General features: G+C 40.2%; 1 protein-coding gene across 8 annotated transcripts in view; it reads right to left on the bottom strand.

Annotated features, from left to right (window-relative positions):
• The window catches only part of TNIK (TRAF2 and NCK interacting kinase), a 380,205-nt gene that overhangs the window by 128,539 nt on the left and 237,492 nt on the right, over positions 1-14,174 (bottom strand). For all 8 annotated transcript variants that reach the window (XM_027583491.2, XM_027583490.2, XM_027583487.2 and 5 more), the window contains one exon: positions 10,013-10,138. In XM_027583491.2, coding sequence (XP_027439292.1) covers positions 10,013-10,138 — 126 coding nt within the window. The remainder of the gene's footprint in view (positions 1-10,012; positions 10,139-14,174) is intronic.

The raw sequence follows: 14,174 nt of genomic DNA on the forward strand, positions 1-14,174 counted from the left end.
TGCTCACTCAACACTACCTAAACAACTGGGTCAGAAAACAGGGTACACCTACGTGTAACTTGGGAAGACAGAAGGATGGCTGGGTTGAAGGTGAGGACAGAACCAAGCTCATGCAGGACAGGGGTTGGACCTAGACTTAGAACCGGAACCATTCCACTGAGGAGATATTTAAGAAACAGCACAGTAGGGGCGCCTGGGTGGCTCAGTCAGTTAAGCGTCATGATCCCAGGGTCCTGGGATGGAGCCCTGCAGCAGGCTCTCTGCTCAGAGAGGAGCTTACTCCTCCCTCTCCCTCTGCCCCTTCTCCTGCTCGTTCTCTTTCTCTCTCTCTCTGTCTCTCTCTCAAATAAATAAATAAAATCTTTAAAAAAGAAAGGGAGAGAAAGAAACAGCACAGTGTAGTACAACCCAATTAAGAGGGAAACGGTTGCTTGACATGGTAGTTATTTCTATCTAAATTAAAGAGGTTAACTTAAAAACAAAGAGTTCCAACATATGTCACAACTTACGTGGTTGTTCATCATGTATTTTTGTCAGTTGTCTTCTACTTCTGACCAGCAAGATGTTTTTTCTCAGAAGTTGTGGGGGCAGGGGACGATATTTAAGCGAAAGGTCTTTGGTCTCAGCTGGGCCCAGAGGGAATTTCGGAAGCACTGTTTGAGCCAGCCCTAAGCTCACCTCCTCATCACCTCCTCATCGGGAGGCGCCTTCAGGATGGAGTCACCTGCCGTGGTCACTTCTAACCTGAGCTTTCCAACCCCAATCACCTCTGAAGAAATTTTAAAAAGGTTTATCTTTAGAGCCAGCTTAAGAAGCTTAGGACAATTTCTGGGGTCCCTACAGTATTTGCTTATCTGCTAGTTAACTGGTTTTAAGTTCCTGTAACAAGAAACAGGGCTTTATGATATTTTAAAACTGCAGGCGCTGGCCAAAAATACCTTGATTTGTTCCCCCCCTCCAATGTCATGAGCCAGTCAGTCCCCCATAGGAATAACTGACTACTAACGGATCCCTTCTCTTTTCTAGTAAAAGGAGGGGCAAGACACAGGGGGGAGGCAGAGGAGGGAGCAGGATGCCGAAGGTCCAAAGGTCTGTCTAAAACGAGAGAAGTTTGAACACAGCAGTTGAAGGGGCCCTCTAAGAAAAGGGTAGGAAAGATAACCATCCAAGAATTCACAGCTCTGCAAAGGATCAGCCTATTGACCTTGAAGGTCCAGAAACATCAGCAAGGCACAGGATATTTTTATCACGTGTGGCCAGGAATAGCCACAGATCTCATCTGCATGATTTATGAAGGTGTAAACACAACCAGTACTTTGTTACAGAATGCTAACTTGCCAGAGGTAGTATAAAGACCCACAGTATCAAATACATGCATATACAAGTATAACTATTGGTAGGCATACATATGAACACATTTATCACTTAAATCAACTTATGTAAAGGCAAGGTAAAACTGTTGGGAATTTCAAATTTGAAAAAGCAACCTAAACAATCCTTTGCATTCATTTTTAAACTAGCACGTATTTGAAAAAAAAAATTTCTTTGGCATCTACATTATATTTTTAGACTTGAAAAAAAGTGCTTGAACTATAAATTCTAATTTTCCAAAGGTAAAAAATTGAGTCCCAAGGACGTGAAGTGTCCCAAACTTTGTTGATATAGTTTCTGGATAAGGAACAACTTTATACCTTGAGAATGACAATGGCAGTTGGAATATACGGAGCCAACTGTTTATTTTTAGCCACAAGAAACCACTGGAAAGGCTCAATGATCAGTGGTCACCATGTCTAAGGAGAAAGAGTCTGAGTCAGCATGCAGCATTCAAGGAATGAGGGAAGTTAGTTGCATCTTGTATTTGATTTCTGGTGCTCAAATTTCTCAGTATGTATGCAAGGTCTGCTGGAGAATTTTTCCTGTTAGGAGTAAATCATTACATGTCCATTCTGGCCAGGGACCCGCTCACAGAAACTAACCTTATTAAGGCTGTAAGAAATGTTTGACTCTGCTCGTCAGAATGTTACACCCAAAGAGAAGAACGTGGGGAGGGAATGGGAAAGCAAGCTTTCAGAGGAGTAAAAATAGGAGAAGAAAATAAAATACTAGCCTTAGAGGATTTATGATTAAACAACTTGAGAGTTGAGGATTTTGAGAAGCACAACTTAAATGGAACACAGACTTTAGCTCAGAATTCATCTAGAACAGGAATCGGAGGTTTGTGTAGCCCAATAGCAGAATAACTTTGGGCACACAGAAGTCTTCCTTCTGTTAAGGTGAAAAGCAGTCTAAGCACAATTCAAATGAAATTCACTGCAATCAAAGAAGAAATCATTTATACATTCTTGGCACAGAGTCACCCATCAATTCATAAAAATGGCTCTTTTAAAGCTGAACTCAGGTCCTATTGCAATGTATTAAATTAGGAATGGCTTTCACTCTGTACCTAAGTAGCATATTCTGTCTCTACAGGTCATGCAATAGGGCAGCTCTGAGTCTGGGAGCCTGTTTACAATCACTCCTCCTAATATTTTAGGCACGCCTTCTCTAATTACCAAAGTTAGCCTTTCAAAAATTTCTATTCACAAATAATAAGATTCAGTCACTTCTTCAGACAAATGACCTAGGTTCTACATATATGAAGAAGGGAGTTCTTTAGTTACGTAAGTGACAAATACTGATCAAGACAAGGGGGAAAAAAGGAAAGAAAAGAAAAAGAAAGTCTCATTTCTGCTACATAGAACTCAAAAAAGAGAAATGTTATAAATTGTTCAAAAGAGTCAGCTACAGGTCACTTGAATTTTTAATAATGCTATCTGCAGCACCTCATATTTGTCTTAAAACAACCAAAAATGCAAGCGGGCCTGAGCTTTTGTCAGACAAGATGCCACAGCAAATGTAAACTACACTCGACCTTGGTTTGGGGACTGTGGCCAACATTACTGCAGATTCCAGAAAAGCTCTCTCATGGGTACACCTCAGTATCTCGTTCCCAGATGACATTATGCAGGAGCTGGACAAGTAACGTCAATGCATGAAGTTGAGCATGTGTGGAAGCCAACAGAGAGCACCGGGACCTCTGGTCCAAACTGGAGTAAGGCATGTGCTCTCCAAACAGCTATCACATCCTGCTGCTACTGGGGATTTCAGGCCCAGCATTTCCACATCATCCTGTTTTTCAAAACTTTTCAAGATATCCAGACTTTTATGTGAAACTATTTGATTTTTTTCTAATGTTGGCATAATTAAAACACCACTGCTTATGTGAATCAAACTAAATACATTCACCTGGACAGTATTTAACCTCTGCGCTGCCAGTTTGAAAATCCAGACCTACTCTAACATTGCTTTTTTTTTTTAGATTTTTATTTATTTATTTGAGAGAGAGAGAGAATGAGCAGGGGGAGGGGCAGAGGCAGAGGGAGAAGCAGGTTCCCTGTTGAGCAGAGAGCCTGACGTGGGGCTCACTGAGGACTCTGGGATCATGATCTGAGCCGAAGGCAGACGCTTAACCAACTGAGCCACCCAGGTGCCCCTGCCATTTTTTTTTTCTTTAAGTTACCATTTTTATGAGGAAGAAACCAAATGTCAGAGATGCTGCCTCTGCCAATACTAGAACCCAGGTCTCTGGATTTCAGGTCAGGTTTCAGCCCATTGCTACAATGTTTGTCCCCAAAATGCATACCCCATAATTTGTTAACTCTTACCTCTGCAAGGCTACACTGTTGCAATCTAAAGAATGGCTTATCAAGACCTTGCAGTACAGTAATCTGCTGTCTTATGACCACCCTGCATTTCCAAAGCTAGTCAGAAATTTATTCTTTTTGTAAGATATTCTAGTCCTGTGATTGTGGTGGTATCAGAAGAGACAGCAAAATGTGTGTGATTTCGCTTTCTAATGTCAGAGAAATTGGTGTGCCTAATGGATGCTTCTTGTCCCTCACTCCCAGTGCCTGAATGGTATGCAGCAGAACGGAGAGTTGCTCCCCACCGAGGCGAGGTGGAATGAGATGGCAATGTCGTGTGACAGAGCTTACTTGTTTCCAAGAGATCAGAATCTTTATTGAAAGAGCTCCCTTTTTTGATTTCCGGTTCTGGCCCTCAGCAGTTGATAAAGTAGAATTACTTAGCCATTATCAGAAGTAGTTGTATTTCCGCAAAGAGATGGTACTAAACAAGTTTATCTCTACAACAAGACGATAGAATTCGCACAGATTATAATTCAATCAGACACCTAAAACAGCACACGTATTGGCTGGTAGGCTATGTGCAAAACCTCCAGTCATAACAAAAGAAATAACTGGGGAATATTTCACGTAGTCTGAATACTGGGAATGAATGTTAGCAAGTGCTGCTTTGGGTGGCTACAGGTTATGTCTGTATATAATTCACAGTAACATTTTTATATGCATGTAATCTTAACAGGATGCTATTAGTCCAAAGAGCCAACTATCTGTGACCTTTGCAATTGTTTGCTAAAACATTCCTGGAAGGTTTAATGTACTCTTCAAAGCATATTTCCTAGACTTTGCATCAGTCTTATTAGTAACTAACTGGTCCTGCTACCCTCTTTGAAAACTGGGGAACTGAGGAATGAAGAAGGTTAAAGGTGAAGTCAAAATAATTGAAACCCAAAGCCTCAATCCTATTTGGAATACCAAATTTTGGTATTAGAACTATTTCTCACAACTTAAAAAAAGAAGAGTGTAGAACTCAGGAGCTCGATTCTTGCATCGGTCAGCCTGGGGTTAGCTAATACACTGGCTTTATCCCCCACCAGCTGGGAGACCCTGGGCAGATTTCTTAACTTCTCTGAGCCAAATTTCCTTATCTGTAAAGTGGGAATAATGATAATATCTAATTTGTATAGTGGTTGTAAAGATCTAATGAAATAATATAAGGCAAAAAAAAAAAAACCCCACAATACTTGGCATGTGATAAGCAAGCAATAAATATCACCTGCTATTGTTATTATTAACAGGGAATGGCTCAAATTCAGTGAGTCAGAGGCCTTGGAATAACTACACACTATCATATTCTACAATCAAGTTCCCACCAATATTGTAATCTAGTATTAATTTCCTAATTATTATGTTTTGATTCTGCCTTTACTTTTCCAAGTTCCCCCTTAGTTTGTTGTCAAATAGAAAGAGCATAACTAGAAAAAGAAGATGCTCTTGCCCTCAGGAGCATTTCACGGCTTCGTATTCTCATCTCCAGTGACACAGAAGCTAACGGACGATTAGGGACATGGGCATGGACAGAACAGTCCTCTGCAGGAGCACCAACAGATAAATGCTAGGTCCTGTGTCTTCCAAGCAGAATGTGGGGCCTGTAATATTTAATTGCAGATGGGAAAATGGAATGTGAAGGCCTGGGTCCTCCCATGGGGCCTGGGTTTGGGAGGGATCACTACTTGCAGATCTCCCTTTGCCAACTTCAGGAAGGGGATTAGCTTGCTAAAACAGTCTCCTAACTGGCCTCCTTGCTTCTGCTCTGGCCTCCATCTGGTCTAATCTCAACCGAGCAATGAGAGGGACCCCTTACCTATGTGGATCAGTTTCCATCCCTCCATGTTCAAAACCCTCCAGTGGCCCTTCACCTCACTCAGAGTAAAAGCTGACATTTTTCCCATGGTCTGTAAGGCTCTGCACGATCTGGTCCCACGTCTCCCCATATTTCTGGTCACACTGCTCCCATTGTTATTCTTGGAAAACACCAGGCTTGGAATGCCCTTCCTCGAGTTATCTACAATGGGGCTTCCCCTGGTTGCAGCCCTATTAACCTCGCCCTGCTCTACGAGGCACTGATCAGCTTCCAGCATCCTCTGCAGTTTTCTTACTAATTATGGTTATTGTCTGTGGTCTGTAGTAGGAATGTAAGCTACAGGTAAGTAGGGGCTTTCTTCAGTTTTGTTCACTGATATAGCTTAAGTGCCCAGGAGAGTGCCATGTGCCTAGCAAGAGCTTGATATATATTTGTTGGATGAATGAATGGATCGATGGTGAATGAATAAGTGAATATATACACATGCAGATAGTCGAGTCCCAGCAACCACAGCTGTCTTCATGGGAGGAGCAACTGGCCAGGGTGAGAACTGGTGGGCAGCAACTGGTTCCCAAGAGTACAAAACCTCCTGTTCCACACCATGCAGTTGCGAATAGGCATGCTGCTTTCTCCCAGTGCCAATTGGAAAACGGACTGTAGGTTTCACTTATTTAAAAAAACAAAACAACAACAACAAAAAAAACCAAAAAAAAAACTTCCAGTGCCTTTCACAGAACTTCAGGCCAAGCTAAATTGTCACAATTCAGGATGCCTGTATTCTGGCTCTGCATTCATCCATTAATGAGCTTTGAGGTCCTGGGAAAGTCAATTAACTTCATGGGAACCCAGCAAAATAAAAGACAACTAATTTTCTTTCCAACTTAAAAAATCACAGCATTAGGAAAAGGGTAAAAACCAGTCAATCCCTGCTTGACCACTCTTCTCTTTTCTTCAGCCAATGATTTCCAAATAAATACCCAGATTTTAACAACTCACTCTCACAAGAAAACCGACGACCCGATCTGGCCCATCTCACAAAAGAAATGATATTAATAGTTGGGTGTAACTCAGCTTGTATTCCCGCAGGTGATTCCTGAAGGTGGTGGTTCCAAAGCTACATTAGTGCTTTCTTTTAATTGGAAACCATGCCCCTGACCAAACCAACCACCTCTCTCCAGATAGCACTAGAATAGCTATCATTGTCCATTTCTTATCTGCTGAAGCTTATGGCAATATGGGGTCATTGTTAAAAAGCTAGATTCTTGATGACATAGAAGTCCTTTAGGAACACAGAGATATTCCAACTTGCGTCCTCTCATCATTTCTGTTGAACCTATAGGTCACAGATAAAATGAGCTCTACAGGTACCTGTAGCAATCTGCTTTGTACCAACAATATTAGCAACCAAGTTTGTGGGAATGATAATCACTTTCCTTTACAGACCAACTATTTTGTCAGCATCATCTGCCCAGCACCTCCCTAGCACTGAGGACACAGATGCATACAACACAATCTTTGTACTCAGAGAGCTATCCATGAGGAGCAAAGACAGCCCCATAAAAAGCAATTAAAAAAAGAAGGAACAGAAGTGGCTCTGATATTCAAGTTAAGAGAAAGTTTAGAAGAAAAAAAGCAGACATAAAAAAGAAAAAAGTTTCAAAAATTAAATTCCTGAAATGACTACCCAGATACAAATATCTTCAACTCCATTGGTATATATTATTCTAGACATCCCCACCATTTATATATAGAGATGGATAGATACATTTTTTCTTTTTCTTCCTTTTTTTGACAAAAATGAAAATGTGTTTTATCTAATCTAAACCCCATTATAATAGTTAATTGTTTACCCATTGTAAATATAAATCTACAGCATTTTAACTAGCTGATGTTTCCTTCTATAGTGTCCTTTAATGGATTTACTTTAAGCAATTCCTTATTGGTTAACTTCTGCATACATCTTTATGTAGTTACACAAATATTTATTTATATGTGTGTGTGTGTGTGTGAGAGAGAGAGACAGAGAGAGAGAGACAAAGAGAGAGAGAGCATGTTTATACATATGTATTCCAATTGCCCTTGAGTAAAGATAGAGTACAAACCTCCAACCTTCATTTCCATAAGCAGTGGGTGTGAGTGTCCATTCTGGGTAAATCATTTAAAAAAAATCTTTGCCAATCTACAAGTTAAGGAATGGTATTTAATTTCTGTTTTCTTTTGCATTTATGTTGTTGGTATGATTCTATTTTAAGAACATCTTTACAGGTAATTGATATTTCTTACTTTTTTAATCGTCTTGTTCTTAACTCAATCTTTCTCTTAGTTTCATATTTTACTATTGATTTATAAAAACTCCCCATCTCTAAAGGCTACTAAATTCTTTCTCATCATATACCAAATGGATATTTTTTCCTAAATCAGTTGTTTATCAGTTGTTTTGTTTATTATGGTTTTTTTGTAATGGGAAATGTTAAGAAATGTATACAGGCAAGTTCATCAAAATTCTGTTTTGTGGATATGCTCTTGCATATACGCCCTCATATCTTTCTTTAGTATTATGTGGTTACATCTATTTTCTCCTACTACTTTTACATTTTTAATTTTCAAATTTATATCTACTTTTAAGAGGCCATGATTAAAATCTTACTATAACTCTTTCAGAAATCACATAAAAAATATATAAAATCAATGTGATCATAAAAAGAGGGTTTATTTACCCAAAAGTACTTTTTTAAATTTTAAATTTATAGATGGGACTTATAGGGAAAAAAATAACCAGCAGTTCTTTTCACTACCAAAGATTGTAGTAGTCAATTATCAAATGACATGAAAATCTTGTTATTTTTCTGAGCTTACATTATTATATTCTTTTTGGTCACCAACTCTGGTTCACTGTGTATATTTTACCTTGTCAACTGGACCACAGATATCTTTTGCATTAAGACAGTAGACTGAGATTCTTTGATAAATTATCCATGAAATAGTAGTCATGGGATCCACATAATTTAGTATATAATTTGGCATATAGTAAGCTCTGTCTAATTAAATAAATTTTCTGTGCCAGACACATATTAAGAACTCTAGAAAATGAATAAGATGATAAGTGGTTAAAAGGGTATTTTTTAGAGTAATTAATCCAACAGCAACATATGGGATGAACAGAGATTCAAGAAAGAGAGAGATGGATAGATCAAGTAGAAGTCCACTGCAAAAACTAGGCTTCCACTGAGTGGACTGAGGGCCTAAGAATAAATAAAAGTTTCATGGACAGTAATCAGGAAGGTGAGAAGAAGAGCAATCTGAGCAGGGAAGGGAGGGGAGTAGTGGTTTTGGTATCAGACATACTGAATCTACTTTCAGTGGAACAGACTGTCAAAGATACAGGACGGGGGCACATAGCTAACTGGATAGGAAAGCAACCTCTAAGAGTACTTATACAGTATCAGACTGGGTCAGGTATTTCACTCACAGACTTGGAATTTAAATTTCAGTCATCCACACATTAGTTATAGGCAAGGAAAAAGACTCCAAGAGCTTGGTTAGATCATTGCTCTGCCATTTCAACTACAAATACCTTAGGGCAATTTACTTACCATCTTTGTAAGCCCAAGTTTTGTCATCTAAGAAATGAGGAAATAATAATGTCTCCCTCAAAGAGCTGGAATAAATGATATAATACACAAAAAGCAAATAGCATGATGCCTAAAATACAATAAAAACTCAATAAACGGGGGCGCCTGGGTGGCTCAGTCGGTTAAGCATCTGCCTTCGGCTCAGGTCATGATCCCAGGGTCCTGGGATCGAGCCCCACATCAGGCTCCTGGCTCAGCAAGGAGCCTGCTTCTCCCTCTCCCTCTGCTTCTCCCCCTGTTCATACTTTTTTTTCTCTCTCTCTCTCTGTATCTCTGTGTCTCAAATGAATAAATAAAAAAATCTTAAAAAAAAAAAAAACCCAAAACTCAATAAACGTAGTAACTAGTGGAAAAGCCAAAGACCTTAACAACTTGCTCTAAGGGTGGTTCACATTAAGGGATAAAAAATAAAGATACTTAAAAGATGGAGGGGCGCCTAGGTGGCTCAGTCTGTTAGACGTCTGACCCTTGGTTTTGGCTCAGGTCATGATCTCAGGGTCAAGAGATCGAGCCCCATGTCAGTCTCCAAGCTCAGTGTAGAGTCTGCCTAAGATTCTCTCTCTCCTTCTCCCTCTGCCCCTCCCCCAACTTGTCCATGCACGAACTCTCTTTCTCTGTCTCTAAGTAAATAAATAAAATCTTAAAAAACAAGATACTTAAAAGATGGAGAGGTATTAGTGAAATGGGAAAGAACCTTGAAAACACAATGTTATGGAAATCATGGGGCTAAGAGTTTCAAAGAAGGAGTTAATTAATCCAAAATGAGGATAGAGAGATGAACCCTTTGGCCCTGGTTGTTCTTCATGTAAGAAACAAATTTGGATAGCACTACATACCCAAAGTTGGTCATCCATGCCTGGTGGGTTCTTTTTGATAAAAGCACCATAGTATGTAGCAATATTTCGGTGATGAGAATATTTCTTCAACATGTTAATTTCTTGTTTGATTTCTTCCTCTTCATCCTGCATTGGAATAAAAATATTCTGTCATGAAAATCCATTGTCTTTAGTAGGATTCTGTTTTTTATCACCATCTATATCAACTATGTAATAAATTCTTCCTTAAGTTCTTTCTTCTGTGGTGATAAACAAGCATAATTATTATGTAACTTGACTTTCTCTCTTGACTACAAAGAAAAAAATTACAAGACAACAAAGTGGCAATCTAAGAGGGTCTTCTGTTTGTACAGCAAACAGGCATAGCATGCAACCTGCTAGAAAAGAAGATCTCATCCTTTCACCTGGAAAAGATCAAGGTAGACAGACTATTGAGATAAAATTCACTCCCGGCTTCTGGGAACTATGTCCACTGACTACCTACAACTGATCATATCCAGTATAGGAAAGATTGGGGAAAGAAAAAAAAAATACAGGCTCTGAGATTTAAAATTTGTTAGGTTCATTTTCTTTGAAGCCTACTTTTATTGAAGTCACTGACTGAAGATGATGAAAGTCAGATGGGAAAGGGAGTGAGGGTAGTTCCCTTGATCTGAGGAAGTTCACAAAACAGGAGTACTCATCTCACCTTCAGGAAACTAAACATAAAAAGAAAGGGGGAATGTGGTAGTGCCATGGATGTGAAAAGAGGTAACTTTCCTACAGACTAAGTTTCCTGATGTTCAGGTTTCATTCATTCTGAATTTCAATTTGGAGTCCATCAACTTGGGCCACTTTTGGAAGCCCTGGCACTACCAGTGGAGTGTGCATGTGTTCTCCCATAATTTTATTTTGATAAGGTACATATTAGCTGGACTGTAAACTAGTATTTTATTTCTGAGATTGGTGGAAAAAAATTCCATCCCAGGAGAGTTGTTTTAGACGCAGCAGTAGTAACAATGATCTCTGCATGTAGGTTGTTATATCACCTTTCCCTGAAAGGCTGCCCATGCTGTGTCCCTGTCTGTCCCCTTACACCTTGAACTGCTCAGCCTCACTTCAGTGTCTACAATGTTGTGCCCTTCTGTGGTCTTCCATGGGATGTCTTCTTTCCCCTTCCTCATCTTCACATAATTTTTACTCATTATTCCTATTGAGTTTATATGACCCCCCTCAGGATGTCTTCCTTAATTCTCTCAGGCCATGTCAAGTCCCCACCTCCCCCCTCTCCCCCGCCACTATATTTTATCCATCCCCTACACTTCACATGCCTGCCATATTTGTTGATCCCGGCATGGAGATGTGTCATAATTGCTGTTTTACTTGACTGTCTTCTCCATGGATTGTAAGCCCTCCTCTGCCTTCAGGTCTCTGTTCCAGAGTCCCTTCCCCAGCAAAGCTCCCTGATCTGTCTGACTTGGTTCGAGCCTCGTGGATCATCACGTGTGTCTCCCTTTGTAGCACCTTTCCACATTTATCCCTCCGACCGTCTGATTAAACGCTCTCTTCCCCATCAGTCCATAATAACTGTAAACACAGGAATGGTGCCTGCTTTTGCACCTTGTAACATGCCCAGCACCAGGCAAAGTGCCTGTGAAGAAACATGAATGAAAGAATGAACACCTGCAAAGGGCGAGCTGCTTACAGCAGCATTAGCGGGGCTTGAAAAGAAATGGTAAGAATGAGATAAGAAGAATGGTGAAACGCTGACATTTCCTGACCACGCAAAAGTAAGTTTTAGTGAAAACAATGGAGATTTGCCAACCTAGGAGAACGAAACATGTTACACGTCACATGGCTTAACAAAATCGAAGACTAGGTGATTTCAAAATAGAATATAAGACTGGGGAGAGGTGCTGAGCTGAGGAGAAGCATGTGGCCCTCAAGGTGAGGAGAGGAGTCCAGGAGGGAGGGGCTGGGATGGAGGCTGGGGGAGGGGATGGCATACTGCTGACCTGCCCCTATCAGAAACTACCCTGCAGCTATCAGAAACTACCTACGCCTTCACCGTTGGCCTGGGGAGAGAATGACCTTTACAGACCTTCCACTTGGCGAAGGGTCCCCGCAGCACGCCTCAGATGTCTTACTATGGTGCATATTGACCTATTTTAAACCTACCATGTGGGGCCAAATAATTGTGGATGAATGCGGGATGTGAGCAGATGTATGTCAGGGAAGCCTAAACAGAAGGGGAGAAAACAGACCTGAGGGTTTCTGTGGGCAGCCTGGTATCGACAGCTGCTTCCATTAAAGAGGCAACTACATGAGACAATAAAACACCCCTCCCTCTCCCACGGCAGCCTGCCAGTCTCACCTTCAGTCATTTTAGCGACAAGTTGGTTCTAAAAGCATTCCTGCAGGCCTCCTAGGTTCTCAACAGGATGGAGGGTGATGTGGGAGAATCCATGGCGGGGCGGGGGGGGGGGGGGGTCTTTAAAAAGTTTACTGTACTATTACGAAAACGAGGCTTTATGAAACAGTTAAGTAGCAGTATAATTCAATATATATTTAAACCCAAAATAAATAGTACTGGAGATCAGAATGAAGGCAGTGTGCTCTCCATCACTTTGCAAAGGTAAACTGAGGCAATATGAAAATGAAGAAAGCATATGCACTGAGTCAAAAAAATGGGCGGGTGTGGGCAGGTGGGGTGTATGTTCTCTTTGGGCTCCACGATCTCAGGAAAGTAACCTATCTTTTACCACCTCAGTTTTCTCTTTTATAATTAGATACAGATTTTATAATAGTATTTTATTATATGCCCCAGTCTTTTGCAATATTTGAATGAAGTATGTAAAAGTTATAAAGTGTAATAGAAAATAAGCATTATTATTAATCTTGTCAACCAAAAAATAAATAAGTAACAAGGGTGGAAGAGCAGGAATAAAAGTATCTTGAATTTTAGTTTAAATTGCACGGTTTCCACATCCAATTATGGAACCACTGTGGGTCATGGTTATGTAGCTCTAGCACAGAACCTTGATCTTGATCTTATAGGACCTTGTAAGTGGGTATGCATTTTATTAGGCCACTATTTATACCAATTTCTAGTCTAGCGCAGTGGTGGCAGAAAGTTAGTCAGTGGCATTGAAAGGGACGCACTGACTAGTAACTACAACGACTTATTTAACCACTCGACAAGCAGTCTACCCTCTCACAACATGGCTATTGAAAAGCACGAGTTATAATGCTTTCGAAAAGACAAAGACAACAACAGAGGCTAGAGTTAGATTACAAAGTTATAAGAGAAGGATGTCTTCTGTTTTGTAAATGGATTATTTTCCTGTCTTAAGAATTAAGCAAAAGGATCAAGCCCACCGGGAAATTAATGACCTCTGGGTCATAATGAAAAACAAAGTAATGGTACCAAATTGTCACAAATTTTAAAAGGGACTAGTTTTAATAAGCCAAGTCCAGTACACTAGGAAGAACCATTACTTCAGTTATGAGACTTCAAAATCTAGTCCAAGCTGATTCATTATGTACCCTCAAACATTGCATATGGACTCTCTAAATATCAGTTATGTGAATGAAAATAAGAGTATCTATTTAAACCACCTCTCAGGCTTAGAAATTATCAAGTGTTTATTAAACATAGCTTTATTATCAAAATAAAGACTGTGTTTTTCTCAAGATCATGGGAATCTATTTATTGCTTAGACGTGGGGGGGGGGGGGGTGGAAAGGCCGTGATATTTGGCAGCCTCCCTCATGAAGAGATGGGAGTCCATTTCCTCTGCTTGTCTCTGGGCTCGGCCATGTGACTTGCTTTGGCCAATGGGACATTAGCAAATGTGATGTAGCAGAAGCTGGAAAATTACTTGTGCACTGGGGCTAGCTCTCTCTTATTGCTTACAGAAGAACCTTCTGTGTGAGAAGCCAGGACTGGCCTCCTGGCAAACCATGTAAGAGAAAGTGGTTTTCAAATGCAAAGAAATGGATGCTTCCAGGAGATGCTTTTAAGCCACTGACTACCTCTGATGATGATATCATATAATGATATGATACTGCGGTCAGAAAATATAGCCAAGGCCAACCTTATGTAACGTTCACTATGTGCCAGAAACTGTGTATTTAATATCCAAAACAGCTCTGTGAAGTAGATGATTTAATGATCCCATATA

Source organism: Zalophus californianus, chromosome 1, assembly GCF_009762305.2.
Source record: "Zalophus californianus isolate mZalCal1 chromosome 1, mZalCal1.pri.v2, whole genome shotgun sequence".
Classification (NCBI taxonomy): domain Eukaryota; kingdom Metazoa; phylum Chordata; class Mammalia; order Carnivora; family Otariidae; genus Zalophus; species Zalophus californianus.